Below are 16,767 nucleotides of genomic sequence, written 5' to 3'. Positions count from 1 at the left end.
TACCTGGCGCATTTCCTGGAGCTGTGTAGCACGGTGAAGATGAATGGTGTCCCCGATGACATTATCCGTCTTCGTCTTTTTCCCTTCTCACTGCGGGATAAGGCGAAGTCGTGGTATCATACGCTGCAGCTGGGAGAGAATATCGTGTGGGAGGATTTGGCTAATGCATTCCTACGCAAGTTTCATCCGCCTGACCTTACGTTGAAACTGAAGATGGACATTGTACAGTTTCAACAGTACGATGGAGAAAAGCTAGCGGAGACTTGGGAGAGGTATCAAGAGAAGTTGAGAAAGTGTCCGAACCATGGATTTGATGGAGGCACGCTCATTATCATGTTCTACAATGCTTGTGGAGAGCGTACAAGAATGCATTTGGACACAGCTGCAGGAGGTTCTTTGCTTCAGAAAGGCAGTTCAGAGGCTTGGAACATCATAGAAAGTATGGCTGCTACAAGCTATCAATGGCCAGTAGAAAGAGTACAATTGAAAAGGGTGGCAGCTGCTTCCAGCTCTAATCCTATGGCAGCGATGGTTACACAGCAGGCAGCGATGGCTACGCAGCTGGCAGAGCTGACTACTAAGATCAGTGAGTTGAATCGAGGTCAGTCAGGAATGTATGGCAGAGGTCAGCAATATCAACAGGGCCAACAGCAGTTCCAGCCAGGAGGACGACCGCAATCGAATCTTTCTTATGGCAACCCAAACAATGCTTTGCAGCCCCCACCTGAGTTTTCTGTGTCTAGTGGAGGAGTTATCAATGAGCCGAAGAAAGTATCACTGGAGGATATGATGCAGCAGATGTTAACAGAGATGTCTGGTATGAAGACAACTGTTAATACAAGGATGACCAATTTGGAGTCTCAAGTGGGTCATATTGGAAATAATTTTTCAGCACTCTCCAAGCAAGTGCAGATGTTGGAGACTCAAGTTGGTCAGATGGCCAACCAAGCAGCTGCGCAGCACACACCAAGAAAGTTTCCTAGCAACACTCAGTTCAATCCGAAGAGCTAACATCAACAGCCTCAGCAAAATCAGCAATGTCATTCCATACGGGTGGTTGATAATTCAGTTGAGGATGAAGAGCAGCGGGATCATATAGAGCAGCGGGACGGCAAGAATGGAAAGGAAAAAAATGTAGAGATTATGGAGGAGGATGACCTGGTGACGATTGTGTGCGATTCGCCGCCTACTTCTAAGGTATCATCAAATACCTCTGCTGTTAAGAAGCCTATTCCTACTCCTACGTTTCCCAGGCCAGAGTACAAGCCTGTAGCACCTTTCCCGAATAGCCTGGCAAAGCCGAAGATGGATAAGAAGTTAGCCAAGTTTATGGAGATGTTTTCAAAGCTTCACATCAACATTCCTTTACTTGATGCTTTGAGAGATATGTCAGGCTATGCCAAGTTCCTCAAGGACGCAGTCTCCAACAAGAAGAAGTTGGGGAAATATGAGACCATAAATCTTTCCGAGGAATGCAGTGCTGTGCTACAAAGAAAGCTACCTTTGAAGCAAAAGGATCCTGGCAGCTTTACTATAGCTTGTGTGATTGGAGGGCAGAATTTCTCCCGAGTTCTTTGTGATTTAGGGGCAAGCATCAATTTGATGCCTCTCTCTATTTTCAACCGATTGGAGATTGGAGATATCAAGCCTACCTCTATTGCATTGCAGATGGCAGATCGTTCCATCACATATTCCAAGGGAATTGTGGAGGATGTCCTAGTGCAGGTGGAGCAATTTATTTTTCCTGCAGATTTCGTAGTGTTGGACATGCCGGAGGATAAAAATACTCCATTGATCTTGGGGCGGCCGTTTCTAGCTACATGCCGTGCAAGAGAGAGATCTGACTTTCCGCGTCAATGATGAAAAGATGACATTGGGAGCCTATGGGGAAACTGTGATTTTCAAGAAACCTCCACCAAAAGAAGTTCCCCAGAATGAAGTGATTAATTTGGCTGACAGTTTTCTAGCAAATTTGGAGGATGGAGAGGTTGAGAAGAATGAGCTGCCCAAGTATAAAGCCAAGAAAAAAACTCCAAAGCCAAAAGAAGTTCTGAATTTTGAGATGTGTTTATTTTTGGAGCGTTATAGGGGGTCATTGAAAACCCATACCCCCAAGAAGAAGAAAGTGAAATTCCGAATTTTTCGGAATAAGAATGAGAAGGGGGCAATGCTTGTGGAGGATGTCCGAGCCAAGAGAAGTGTTTTTGTGGAGAGGGCACCAAAGAGTAGAAAAGCTTTCCAATGGTTAGAGTGCTGTTTCCGACCTCCATGAGTTTTTGAGGTATCGTCGAGCTCTAGACGTTAAATTAAACACTTGTTGGGAGGTAACCCAGCCGTTTTCTTTGTTTTGTTTTCCTTTCGTTTAGTTTCTTTTTGTTTCTTTGTTTTGTTTGGGTTTTTAGTGCAACGTTGAGCTTGGAAGATGCGGGAACTCGCGACTTGTCCATATCACCACCGTGGAGCATGTGTTTCTGTGAGTAGTGACACACATATCATCATCCCTCCAAACTTATTTTCGAACTTATGTTCTGTAATAAGTTTGGGGGAGGGGGGTGAGAGTAGATATGTGTATCACTTTTATCTTTTTGTTGGCTTTATTGTTTTATCTTGCTTGGTTGGTGGTGTGTGTTTGTTTTGTTTTTGAGTTGATTAATGCTCCATTAGATTTCTGGTGAGATGCCAATGATGATTTCTGTGAAAAAAAATTGGAATTTGATTTTCTTTGATGATTTGAGCATATTGAAACTAATTTGCATAATTCTAGAGTGATTTTGACCTTGACTTTTAGACGTTGAATAAACCTGTGAAATTTTGAGCTATATCTGTTTATCATACACAGTTTATTCTTTGTTGTGAGTTTTGTCATTGCATGTGGTGATCTTCTAGAACTTGCCATGGTTTCTGTGTCGAGGTTGCTGTTGTGCCCAGGATTAGGAGATGATTTTAGGCCATCTTTTGCTAGCCACATTATTATCCCAAACACTGTTCTTGAAAAAATTATTCTTTGTTATCCACTTTGAGCCTATTTAGCTTTTATTCTTTAGCTGGATGATAGGGGGTGATGAAGTATATGGGAATCTTTATGTGGTGAATATTCATAGTGGGTTGTGAAGAAGAAGGGATGATTTTGTGTTACTATTTACTCTTATGAGCTCTAGAAAAGTTATGGAATGAAAAGAAAAAAAAACTGTTCAAGAAAAAAAAAAGAAAGAGAAAAAAGTATAAAGTCGAGTGTATATTGAGATATTTGTTTGAAAGTCGACTTTGTTTGTTGGAAATAAATGGAGAGCATAAAATAGTGTTTAGTTCTGTTTTGTGATGATTAAATCCCTTGAGTTGTGTTGATTATGGTGATATAGTTGAGTGGAAGATGGAATTTATTCCATACTTGATTAGTGAAGTCATAAGGTTGGTGTTCTTGATCTATTTGAGTCACTTAGCCTATATTTCCTACATAAACCAATGTCCCTACATTATAACCTAAAGAAAAAGACCTTTTTGATCTTAATCCTGGCACACTATTAGCGATGGAGATTGTAGATGATTGGCAAGCCTATGGTAAGAGATTTGCATTGCATTGAATTCGATGAGAGCATACACGTCCTATTCCATCAAATTGAGAGTTGAGTGATACACATACCTTGTGAGATTCAATTGTTTGGAATGTCAAGGTTGATTTTGCTATAGGTTGTGTTTATTGGTGAATTTTGTGCTTAATTATTGAGGATTTGAGAATTCTATCATCTATATCTTTCGGAGGCATCGATGAGCTAGATTTCTTACCCATTCGTGTTATTGTTTGTGTTCTTCTCATTATTCGAGGACGAACAATGGATTAAGTTTGGGGGAGTTGATAACACTCATATTTCCATGGTTTTTAATGTTCATATGATGTTAATTTTATAAGAAATTGAGTGTTGGATGATTGTTTTGTGCTTAATTTGCTTTATCTTGTGAAACATGATTCTTACTCGAACTTTGAAGGAATTTGTAGATTTATTGAGTTCGAATTTGGAACAATGTCCTGAAATAGAAGTTGTAGATCATCTCGATACGAGTTCGCGAGCGTAAACGGATCATAAATCGGAGTTCGGACGAGAAAGTTATGGCCGAAACAAAAACATCGCGTGCAGCAGTCAAAACTCGGCGGTCAAACACCGTTGACCACCGCCCGAAGAAGGATTTCCGGCGACTTGCCCGGAGACCGCCGCCTGGGTCGCCGGGACTTCTGGAACGTTGGAAAATGGGCGGCGATCGCCGCCAGATGAAGGATTTTTGTGCTTGAGCCAATGACCGCCGGATGGGTCGCTGGGCAGGTCGCCGGCTACCCGGATTTTTCAGCTTTACGCGTTTTTGGAGTTCTTCTGGGTTTCAAACACTGTATTTTACCTTGACACTATAAATAGGTCTTCTTTTGACCTATCTAGGGTCCAAAAACTTTATTTTCTCAATTTCATAGCTTTAGATTATTATTGCTTTCCAGTTTTTACAGCTTGGATTGGATTTCCACAAGATTAAAGATTCAAGCCGCTACAATTGTTTTATTCAAAGTTTTATTTAATTCAGTTCTTTTAATTGCATTCTCATTAATTATGTTTTTGCTTTATTTTACGATGTTTGGCTAGTTCTTTTATCTGAACCTAGGGTTTGTACATAGCTATTTAATTATGTGTGTATGATTTATTGATATCAATTTGCCTTCCAACTTGTGATTCATGATTCCTGGTGCTTAATTTCTTGTGAATTATTTTGCCAATAATTTACATGTCTAGCTGTTCAGTTTGAGTCTTGAATGCGATAATTGTTCAGCCGATTCAGGAATGCATGTTATAGTAGTAGCCTTGACACTTGAATGGGATAGGTGAAACTATAGGGAGCTATTCTTTGTGTACGCTTGGGAGTTAATTTATTCCTTGGAGTCTTGAATGTGAAGGGGGGTAAATTAATCTACTTTCATAGGTGTTCGTTAGAGAAGCTTGTGAATAGTTCTGTGATCTCTCATCAGGGTTGGATTAAATTGGTAATTGAATCAATAGATTAAATGCATGTAGTTAATTAGTAAAAGTACATCCTTAGGGTCAGAGTCTTTTATTATTTGAGTTTTTACCTTATTTTATTTGTTGTTATCTGAATTTAGTGCTAATCAAACCTTCCTACTTTTTGTTGCCTGTCTACTGTTATAGTCTGTTTAGGAGATAGCTAGAGTTATTTCGTTGTGTCAGTCCCTGTGGATACGATACTCGGTTACTGATTATTTGCTACAATTGCACCGTGTTAGTTGCGGTATTTGTTGCTAAGAAATTAGTGATCAGTTACATCTTTCCCTTTGAGTGGAATCTTGTTCAAGATATAGTTAGCTGTTAAGACAACTTCCCCCCACATGTTCTGGGGTAATCCTGAACTAATCAACAAGGCATTCATCATCTCCTTAAGAGTTCGATTCTTACGTTCAGCAACGCCGTTAGATTGTGGTGAATAAGGAGCCGTCGTTTGATGGATTATACCACTTTCGTTGCATAATTCAGCAAACGGAGCTACATATTCTCCATCTCTATCACTTCGAACCATCTTAATCCGACATCCAAGTTGATTCTCGGCTTCATTTTTGAAGTTTTTAAAAGCTTCAATAGCCTCATCTTTACTTTTCAATAAGTAAAGGTAACAATACCTTGTGCAATCGTCTATAAAGGTAATAAAGTACTTCTTATCACCTCTTGTGTGCACAAACTTTAAATCACAAACATCGGTGTGAATTAGTTCTAATGGTTTAGTGCTCATTTCAACCGATTTAAACAGTAACTTAACCATTTTTTGCCTCAACACAAACTTTACATTTCTCTTGTGAGTTAAATTCATCAATTTTTAGTAAATTTATTTTTACTAATCTTTTTATAGCATTTAGATTAACATGTCCAAGTCTACAATGCCATAAATCGGAACACTCAATCAAGTAAGCAGAAGAAGTAGATTATTTATTATTGATATTTGCCTTGGCAGGCTTACAAGCTCTCACGCCAAATTTGAAAAGCCCTTCGGAGGCATAGCTTTTCCCAATGAACTTTTCCCACTTGCGAATTACAATATAATCAACTTTGAAAAATAATTCAAAATCTTTCTTAGTGATCTTAATGCCCGAAATTAATTCTTTCGGACAATGGGAACATGTAGCACATCCTTCAAGGTGATCTCCATGCCCGAAGTGAGTTGAAAAACCACATCTCCCATGCCAAGGACTTGTGAAGTTCGCTCGCTAGCCTCCATGATCGTCTTGTTTTACACTTCTTTGTAGTTGTGGAACAACTCACGATTGATGCAAACGTGGACGGTAGCGCCGGTGTCCACGAACCAAGCATTTATGTTATCAATGTGATTCACCACGGAAATCATCGCCGCAAAGTCGTCTTGGTTCCAATCGTCGAAGTCCTTCTCGACGTTGTTGACGTTGTTCTTCGCCTTCTTCCGCTTTGGCTTACGGCAATCCTTAGCCATGTGACCATGCTTGTCACAATTGAAACAAACACCATCAAACTTTGATAGTTGGCCACCACCTTGCTTCCATTTGCCCTTGTTGTTGGGGTTCGGGCGACCACGCTTGTTGGAAGAACTGCCTTTCTCGGTGAGATTGGCCTTGCATCCATCGGCGCTTTGCCCTTTTGTTCACGACTCCTCACGTGATCCTCCATTTGAAGATTTGACACCAAGGTTGGCACGGACATCTCCGAGCGTTCATTCTTCAAAAGGTTTTTGGCAACTTCTCGATCAAGATCGCCACAAGTAGCGCATCCGCCAAAGGCATTCCTTCGGCTTGAACGTCATGTGAAAGAGTTTGGAACTCTTCCACTTGATCCATCACGGGACGGGAGTCGACCATCTTGTAGTCCAACCACTTGGCGACGACATACTTTTTAGTATTCGCCTCGTCCACTTGATACTTGAGAGCAAGTGCCTCTCGCACCTCTTTCGAGGTCTTGTATACTTTGAACACATTGTAGAGCCGCTCGTCCAAGGACATGAGAACGGTGTTTCGGCACAAGTAGTCGCCTTGACACCAATTATCAAACCCGGCACAAACTTCAAAGCTCGTCTCCTCTTCACTCGGGGTTGGAGGCCCACGGTTGTGAGGTAGAACAACATCTTTTCTTGCCAATACTTGGAGTTCTTGACCGAGAAAATGAATGGTTTCTCGGCAAGACCCAACGTCCTCGACGTTTGCAACGGGGCCGGGGTGGAGATGGAATCACCCGTTGTCCCAAAGGAGGAACCAATGAAGGTGGAATTGATGGAGCCGATGGTGGCGGAGGAGGTGGAGCCAATGGTGGCGGAGGCGGTTGAGCCAATGGTGGCGGAGGCGGTGGAGCCATTCGTGTGGGAGCCGGAAGCGGGAATGGTGGACGTCATCTCCAAGCAAAGGATTAGGTTTTGAAAGTTTTAAATCAAATTAAAGTTCAAGTTGGAACGTGCAGCTGCGATAATCTTCTTGTGATTGTAAGAAAAACTGAGCTCGCTGCTCTGGCTCTGTCGATCTGGTCTGCTCTGGATCTATTGGTATGCTCTGGAACTGCTGGTCAGCTCTGGAACTGCTGGTCTGCTCTGGTGTTCGGATCCTCCAATTTATGATGATTACTCATCTTTGTTGTTGCTAGAGGAAATTTTACCGAATGATGTTGGCCAAGTTATAGTGGTGCAACACATGCATCATTCATACTACAAGATTTTGTTTTAGCATTGATTCAAATAATACGAATGATATGTATTTTTCAATTTCAATTTATTTTGTATTCACTAATTAGAGAATTACTACGGAATGATTAGATATAATTATATTTTAAATATTATTTTATTTTTTTAGTTAGTTAAATAATTTGTCATATATACGATGAATTTTTATTGTGTACATTTTTCACATCAAATAAATAGTTTTGTCCGCAAATAATATCCAATTCGATCACATGAGTCTTGTTTACATGCGTTGTCTATAATGAAATTTTGAAATATTTTAAAATTAGTTTACATGTACACAATTTTTTATTAATGAAAACAACATAAATTTTAAGAAAAAATGTGGTAATTGTGTTTTAATTGAAGATTGGGTCCTACACTTTTTTTTTTTTGGTAAATAATGAGGGAAAATTTTGGAATATTTTCCAAATATGTAAAAGCCACAATTTCAGGGACGTATTAATAAGGTAATAAAACCACAATCTTCAAGAAAAGAAAAAAAATATAAAATAGAATCAAATTGGGAAGATTGCGATTTGTAATGAACATTAGTATGTACTATTTTCTCTGTATCGCTTATAACGTCCTAATCTCATTTTTGGGACGTCTTATTTATAATGTCTCGATTCAAAAAAATAAATAAATTATTTTATCTATACTTTATATCTTTATCATCATTTACTTTTCCAATACTCTCTATCTTTTCCGTATTTATTTTAGGGTAAATATCATGAAAACCCCTTAAGTATATTCGCTTTATCAAAAATACCCCGAAACTTTCAAAATGTTCTCTAAACCCTCAAACTATCAGGTTTTTATCAAATATATCCCGCATCTATTTTTCAATCACCAAAAACGTGATGTGGCTCGCTGGATGCCACATTGTAATTTATATTCTATTTTTTTTAATGCAATGGCAAAAGCGACGTCGTTTCGTACCATATCATTTTAAAAAAATCCACTCTGAAATTTAAAATTCACTCCTATTGTGTTTGAAATTCAAGCTAATAACCTAGAATTAGGGATAAACACGATAGAATATGGTACGAAACGAAGTCGTTTTTTCATGTTATTTTAAAAAAATAGAATATAAATTACATTGTGGCATCCGGCGAGCCACATCACGTTTCTGGTAATCGAAAAATAGATGCGGGATATATTTGATAAAACCTGATAGTTTTAGGGTATTTTTGATAAAGCGGGTATACTTAAGGGGTTTTCATGATATTTACCCTTTATTTTATATAACTTTCTTTAATTTACGTGCCCCATTTTTTTGGGATGTTATAAGCAGGATGGAGGGAGTAATATATACTATCTCCATTCCCAAAAACAACTTCTCAGAAGAGAGGGACACGAGTTTTAAGACGAAGTTGTTGAGTGTATTTAAAGTAGTAAAAATGTATTGTAATTAGTATTGAAATTGATGAAAAAGTGAAATGTAATGATAAATGAGGTATTATTAATAGTGAGGTATAGTTCAAAAATATAAAGAATTTTTTTTTGGGAGCGAATCGAAAATGAAAATTAGAAAAAGATTTAGAAAAATAAATGGAGTATTTGATAATTTTATGAACTACTCCCTCCATCCACGAAAGAACTTCCTATGAGGGAGTGACACGAGTTTTAAGAAAAAAGTTGTTGAGTATATTGAGAATGGAGAAAAAGTTGTTGAGTGTATTGAGGGTGGTGAAAAATTGTTATAATTAATATTGAGAGTTGTGAAAAAGTGAAAAAGTGAAAAGTAAGTAATTATAAGTGGTGGGGTATAGTCCAAAAATAGGTATGAAGTTTTTTTGTGGACGTCCCAATAAAGAAAGATAAGAAGTTCTTTCGTGGAAGGAGGGAGTAATAATTTTCGTGGATCTTGGAACGGGAGCTATAAACTAGTTTAAATTTAAATATATTAATAGACATAACATTTGTTTTAGTGTGATTAGTGACTAAGAATATAAGAATAATATCTCAACTTTTTTAAGGGGAAACGCACTATAATTTTTTTTTAATTAATGATAGGAGATTGATAGCTATTATGTGAAAATTAATGATATTTGATAATATAATTAATTATTAATAGCTATATTTTTAAATATTATTAATTTTTATGATATGAATATTAACTATTAAACTTCATTTCACTTATAGATTATTTTTTTATTTATATTTTTTTTAATAGTGAGGACTCTTGAAATTTAATATTAACAGTGGAAGTGAAAGATTGAAAATCCGCAATTATGAACTAGACGTTAATGAATGAATGATAGGATAAGATTAGATTATATTGGCTGCTCATCACCGTATCTTTCTTCCACTAAATTATTATTATTAATAATAACAATAATAATACTAATAATGATGATGATGATTAAATAAAAATTTCGCAGAATTGGATGCGCACGATAAGCACAGACGGGCGCAGAAAAAGTCTTTTTGATCTCAACGCACTCCACGTCATCATCAGCTCATTCTTACACATTCAAAACAGTGCATATGAATGTGTTTGACTTTCTGCTAAAGTGATATTCTGATAGTGATCTGTATTTTCCAGAGATTCTCTCTCTTCCCTCTCTCTCAAGTTTTCCATTCTTTTAGAGACACGGTGAATTTCAACTAAGGAGAGAGAATCAATGGAGGGTCTGCCCTCTGGTTATCGCCCTAACGTTGGAGTTTGTCTCATCAATGATGATAATATGGTAAGTGAAAAGGAAAAAGAAAAAAATAATCTTGTTTTCATGGGATAAAAATGCGTTCTTGATTTAGTTTTGGTGTTGCGTTTGTGCAGTTTTGAATAATTTGATAATGAGAAGTACGTATTCAGATTTTTGTGTGTTTTGCACCGTTCGTTCGTGTCATCAAAATGCTATCTTTGTGGTTCTATTTGATTGGGAATAATGAGGGTATGGAGAGATTTCTCGTAATTTTTATTTGAGTAGCTCAGAAACTGAAATAATTTTCGGTTTTGTTAATTGGAAACTCGTTTACTAGCAATTTGATGAAAAAAATCGTTTCTTGTTTATTGTTCTGATGATTTCTGAAGTTATTTATTCCAAAACCCTCTTATAGTTTGCGTATATGTTTTAGATAGTTTCTTTAGATCTTTTGCTCTCTCCTTCAATTCATTCTTCAATTGAATGTTTGTTCTCTCTTTTTCTTGATTTGTTGATTTGTTTATAGGCCCATGTTAAATAGGAAATCCCCTTTAATTTTTTTGAAGTATAAATTTGACATAAAACTCAAATTGATATCTAAATGGCTGGCTCACTTCCAGGTGTTTGTGGCGTCTAGACTGAATGTTCCTGGAGCATGGCAGATGCCTCAGGTAAAGCCACACTTAGTTAAGAACTTTGAAATAAAGCATTGGCTGTGGCCATTTGTATTTTTTCACACAGATTTCGATTTACAGTTAGGGTGCCTTTTCTTTGATAGAAAAGGGTGGAAAATATATATTTTCACCCTTTTCCACTCTTTTTGCATATTCTCTATGGTGGATAATTTTCTCAAGATTGGATGGACAAAAAATACGAGCAGCCCCTTTTCACTCTAATTCATGATAATATTATCATGGGATAGTGGTATGATAATATTTTCACATATTTCCCCTCTCTAGCTAGAGCATATATATATATATGAGATAAAAAAAAGTGGTGTGATAAAATTTACTACTTTTTCGTATCCCTTCTTTTTTCATGATAAATCTACAACTAAAGAGAACGCACCCTTATCTCTTTCATTGTAAGTGTATTTGGATAATTATATTTGGATGCTGAAACTACTAAAAAGACCATTTTTACTAAAGTGCTTGTTTTTGTATGTGGAAGGCGCTGGTAGTCGGTTATATGATTAAAAACTCTTCCAAGGCATGGATTCCTTATCTGAAAATGCATTTTACATAATTTTAATAGGGTGGTATTGAAGAAGGAGAGGAACCAAGGTCTGCAGCAATCAGAGAATTGAGGGAAGAAACTGGAGTAGTGTCTGCTGAAGTAATAGACGAGGTTTGTTAGAATTGATGTATCATGTTTGGTTGGGTTGTATGTTTATGTAAGTTTTATGAGTAGTCGTTGCTTTTATGTCAGGGCTGCTATTTTCGCCTCTTTATTTGTAGGAAGCATGCCTTTTTCACTATGCGATAACTATGAAGAAATGAGCTACTGATGGTGATTAAATGTGAATAAGTTTGTTACTTGTTTCTGAAGTCTTATGAATGATCAGGTTCCAGAATGGTTGACGTATGACTTCCCTCCGGCTGTAAAGTCGAAAGTGAATCGACTCTGGGGTGGAGAATGGCACGGGCAGGCCCAAAAGTGGTAAGTTGATGACTCCTTGATCCATGGAACTCAAGATTAGTTTAAGTATGTACATTAATTTGGTTAACATGCCTAGTATCTTCCAATTTGTTTATGTCTGATTTTGTGGAGTTGTAGCTATATGGAAATATGGCTTCTTATGAGATGTCTCTGCATGATCTCGTGGCAAAACCGCCGTTGTGCCAAATTTGGAGCACTAGAATATACAGCCTCACGTATTTATTTGTAAAGGTCTCGAGAAAAGCTTATGTTTGGATTTGAAGTTCCAATTAATTTGGTTTTGTAACTTGAGCAAGTGTTGATGGTGATTTGATGGGGTTGCATTGAATTAGTTGATTAATTATGAACAGGTTTCTGATGAGATTGACAGCAGAAGAGAGTGAAATCAATTTAGCAAATGGTGAAACAGATCCAGAATTCTCAGAATGGAAATGGGCTACCCCTGAAGAAGTCATCGAGCAGGTATTCTGCCATTAATCTTCATCTTCATCTTCATCTTCATCTTCATCAAGAGATGCTAATGTGATCTTTTCATCCGAACCAGGCAGTGGACTACAAGAGGCCGACATACGAGGAAGTCATGAAAACCTTCCAGCCTTATTTCACTTCTGGAAAAGCTACAAAGTGCTACTCAACTAAATGGTGAAAATTACACCTTCTTCTTCTTCTTGTCTTCAACTTAATTTGCTATAATTATTACACCATATGGACTCATTGTAAATGTATATGGGGCTTCAACTTCCAGATTAGGTTGCTGTTTCTAATAAAATGATTCCTCAACAATCTAATGCTTTTTCTAGATTTCATATCATCTACTCCTGCATTGGCTAACCCAAAATTCAATTAATACATAAATGACATTGTTACGAGTTATGAGCAACAACTTTTAAGAGTTTATCGTGTTTAATTTATTTTCTATTCCCTTAAAACAATATAAGTATAGTATTATCTACTATTCAAATAGTATGAAACAATATTTTTCTTCAAGTTGAAGAGTGTACAAAATGGTACACTTGGAGTCCTAACGGTAATCACGTGGTTAGTAATAAAAAAATGAAGTCCAACTTTTTCTCGTGTTGTACTTGTGCTGTACTAAATTTGTCTAAAAATAAAATAAAAATATTCTCAAAAAGTAAAGTAAAATAACAATGAGAAAAGTTAAATATAAAAGAAAGTAAAATATAAAATAAAAATGAGAATAATACAGTGGAAAGTAAGTGTACATTTTTTTGAAAGGAGGAAAGTAATACTAATAATATAAAGACAAGAGGTGGTAGTAGGAGTCTCAGTCAGTCAACTCAAATTCTAAAAATTGGGGTGAGATATGGAGAGGCAGCATCCACCACCGCTGCCGCATGCAAGCACCACCGCGCACGGCCGCGCACTCGAAAACCTGAAATCGCTGGTCATAAAATGCGCCATGGCCTCAGCTCCAGCTCAATCGCTCTCCGTCCAACACAATACCCTGATCGAGAAGCGTATTCAAGAATTAATTCCCACCATTCACACACCTGATCACCCCACTTATCAATGGGTACTTGCTTTCCTTTTTTTCCCCATTATGTAGAAATCGCGATTTCTGTGATGATCATCATCTCTGTGCACCATATTGTTGATTCACCAAAGCTTTAAGCTGATGATGATGCATGTTATGGGTTATTTTGAAAATTGCATGTATATTTTCATTTCCTAAGGAGTTGTTTACTTTTGAGGATTAACTCCCTCCATCAACGAAAATTATAGTGTGGTTTGGAGGTCACGAGTTTTAATAAATGGTTGAGAGATGCGTATAAAGTGCATAAGAAGACTCACCAAAATTGAGTGGAGGAAGGGACCATCAAAATTGATGTGTTAAATGATTGAGTTTTTTTTTGTTGTAAATATTGAATGTGAATAAGATTTAAAATATCAATGATAGTTTCCAGAAAAGGAAATATTATAATTTTCCTGGACGGAGGAAGTATAATTTTATCCATTATTTAATAAGATGGATTGGAATTTTGGGATATAATTTTATCCATTATTTAATAAGACTACTCAATCATATAGTTTATCAATTATAAAAATAAGAAGGAAGCTAAGCTACTTAAGTAGTTGGGTTGATTGAGGATGGAAATTCTATTGTTCTGTTTATACCTGGGTGGATGCATGAAAATGTGTTGTTATTTGTTATGTATAAGATGGGCATTTTTTGTGCAGATGATTGAGAATGCAATAAAGCAGTTGAATGAGGAAAGGGGTTGGGACGAGGAGACAATATCTAAGTTTATTTTGAAGGAACATAAGGACTTGCCTTGGGCTCATGCTACTTTTCTTAAGCACCATTTGGAGAGGCTTTCTAAAAATGGTAGCATTACTAAGAGCCATGATGGGTGCTACTTCATTGGCAGAGAAAGCATCACAAGCGACCGCGTTTCTAAGCCCAGGCTGACGATTACTTGTACAACCCCTAGCCCTAGCTCCAGCCCTAGCGCTAGCCCAAGCCCAAGCCCCTCCTCTAGCTCTAGTGACACCTCTGATTCCAGCTGGAGTATTGAACTGAAGAGGGGAAGAAAGAAGAAGAGGAATTGTAGAAAAAAGAGACCTACAACTCATCCCAGGGGTCGAGGACGTGCTTATGCTCGTGGGCGGGGCAGGGGTCGGGGGAGGAGTGCTTGCAATGAGGATATGATGAAAGATGCATGTATTGGCCAAGCGGCAGCTGGTGATATATGCATGGATGTAGAAATACTAAGTCTGCTGACAGAAGATGAGGCAAGTGATCAAAGTGTTGAAAGGAAAGAAGTTCCTCAAGCACAAGCAAATCAAGATAATATCCATCAACAGCAAAGCATGGTAGCTCCAAATGATGAGCATAGAATGCAGGAAGTGCAACAGAACATGGGAGATAGTTGCTCTACTCTTACGACCAATCCTTCATCACATGGGAGAGAACTGACAAGTGAGCAGGAAGGGAGCAAAAAGGTTAGGCAACAGAGGAGAAGCAACATCCAGTCAAGCCAGACTCGGAGGGGAAGGGGAAGACCGCGTAAGAGAGTTTTGCAGACGAGAGAAACTGCAAACAATGTGAATCTGCTGGGGGCAAACATGATGGAAGGAAACGAAGACAGCATGGATGAGCTCATCGATCAAGTATATTGTGAACTTACAAAACCAATAGTAATTGATAGTGACACAGATGAGGAAAACCATCAAGTAGAAATGAACCAAGAAGCAGAGTGTCAAGCAGTTGAGGTTTGGCCACAGCAACAGCAACAAAATGTAACCGGTGAAGCATGGAGGAATACGCAGATCAGTGAGCTTGGGAATGACAAACTGAGGCCTCAAATGCCAAAAATTACACCTCCGACTAAAGATATGCTGATGGAAGTAGCTGTAGAGATCATGAGACCAATAGAGGCAGCCGAGATAGGAGATCTGTTGCTGCAAACTCAAACACAGACTGGGGAACCAAGTCTGTCAAGACAAGGCCAAAGCGAAAGGTATGATATATATCATGTTAAAACTCATGGGCATGATGAATGCCAAATCACTGATGAACAGAAGCTACAAGAGACTAAATTTGCTAAGGATCAAGGTATTTGTATCCAAGAGCAAAATCAGCGTCGTAAACAAAGGCCAAGAGCTTCTAGAAACGAGTCCACTAACGTTGCAGATGGATCTAAATCATTCAATGCTGGGTCTGCTCTTCGGAGGAGGAAGTAAGGGAGTGCTCTTGTGTGAAGCATTACAGTAAGTTACAGTTAGGAATATAATACCGCACGTATATTTTGTGATGATACTTTCATAACAATGATCATCTATAACAGGCAATTGTTTTGAGGATATTTCACCTAGAATATGACCACTTTAGCCAATGGAGACGAGTGCGAAGCGACGTTGCTTGTACTGTGTTAACTGGAATCATATGAAGTTGAAGCTACTTATACTTGGATGAATACCAAGGCATTTTGGCTTGTAGATGACTGTATTATCAGTGATGATGATGTATATATTTAGAGACTTCAATATGTTATATCCAGTTTAATGTTATAACAAATTAACAATGTGCAGTTACTGGAATTTGTATATGGTAATGAGGGCTTCTACTACTTCCCCTTCCGGTTTTACTTCTTCACTAATGACTTTCCAAAAGTTGAATAAACGTACGTTGTGGACTTTCTTTATGATCACTTTATCAAAGCAACGCTATAAAATTTGTAAGGCAGAAATATGTAACTTCGTACAGAAATTTTATTTCTAGAATATCACAAAAAACTGTGAAAGAAAAAAAATTCTCTCTTGTTAATATTGTTTCTCTACACGCGTGACTCGTGAGAATAAAGAAAGTTCAAATTGAAAATAAATCAAGTTTTTTTTTTTTTTTTTTTTCCTAAAAGAATATGGACATACTCCCTCCCACAAAACATGAGTCATATTCCTTTTTAGACGTCCCACAAAACTTGTTACGTTTCCATATGATAATTTTTTTTTCTTTATTCACATTTTTCTTTTTAATTTATCCCATTTATAATTGCACTTTCCAAAAATAATATGTGGTTCATATTATCTCTACACACATAAAAGAAGTGGTCTCTACCTACTTTTACATTCTTAATTCTTTATTTTTAATTTTCGTGTCCAAAATAAATATGTCGAGATAAATGGGATGAAATGAGTACTTTCTTAAATCCCGTATTCAAAAAGACCGATTCATATTTTGTGGGGCACGGGATGGAGGGAGTATATCATATTTTCACTT

The 16,767-nt window shown here is 37.5% G+C and overlaps 2 protein-coding genes across 2 annotated transcripts; both read left to right on the top strand.

Moving 5' to 3' along the window:
• Window positions 1-10,076: 10,076 nt before the first annotated feature.
• Window positions 10,077-12,809, top strand: LOC130986497 (nudix hydrolase 25). Its single transcript, XM_057909928.1, has 6 exons — window positions 10,077-10,412; window positions 10,988-11,038; window positions 11,622-11,714; window positions 11,932-12,026; window positions 12,377-12,488; window positions 12,571-12,809. The coding sequence occupies exons 1-6, from the start codon at window positions 10,347-10,349 to the stop codon at window positions 12,670-12,672; spliced, it is 519 nt and encodes a 172-aa protein (XP_057765911.1). The 5' UTR covers window positions 10,077-10,346; the 3' UTR covers window positions 12,673-12,809.
• A 145-nt stretch (window positions 12,810-12,954) lies between these two features.
• Window positions 12,955-16,117, top strand: LOC130986494 (uncharacterized). The gene is made up of 3 exons (XM_057909924.1): window positions 12,955-13,560; window positions 14,226-15,758; window positions 15,836-16,117. Exons 1-2 carry the CDS (start codon window positions 13,351-13,353, stop codon window positions 15,729-15,731), a joined length of 1,716 nt encoding a protein of 571 aa, XP_057765907.1. The 5' UTR covers window positions 12,955-13,350; the 3' UTR covers window positions 15,732-15,758; window positions 15,836-16,117.
• The last annotated feature ends 650 nt before the right edge of the window (window positions 16,118-16,767 follow it).

This window comes from Salvia miltiorrhiza, chromosome 5 (genome assembly GCF_028751815.1).
Source record: "Salvia miltiorrhiza cultivar Shanhuang (shh) chromosome 5, IMPLAD_Smil_shh, whole genome shotgun sequence".
Taxonomy (NCBI): domain Eukaryota; kingdom Viridiplantae; phylum Streptophyta; class Magnoliopsida; order Lamiales; family Lamiaceae; genus Salvia; species Salvia miltiorrhiza.
Note: the sequence above shows the minus strand (reverse complement) of the source record. Positions and strands in the feature narration are given on the sequence as shown.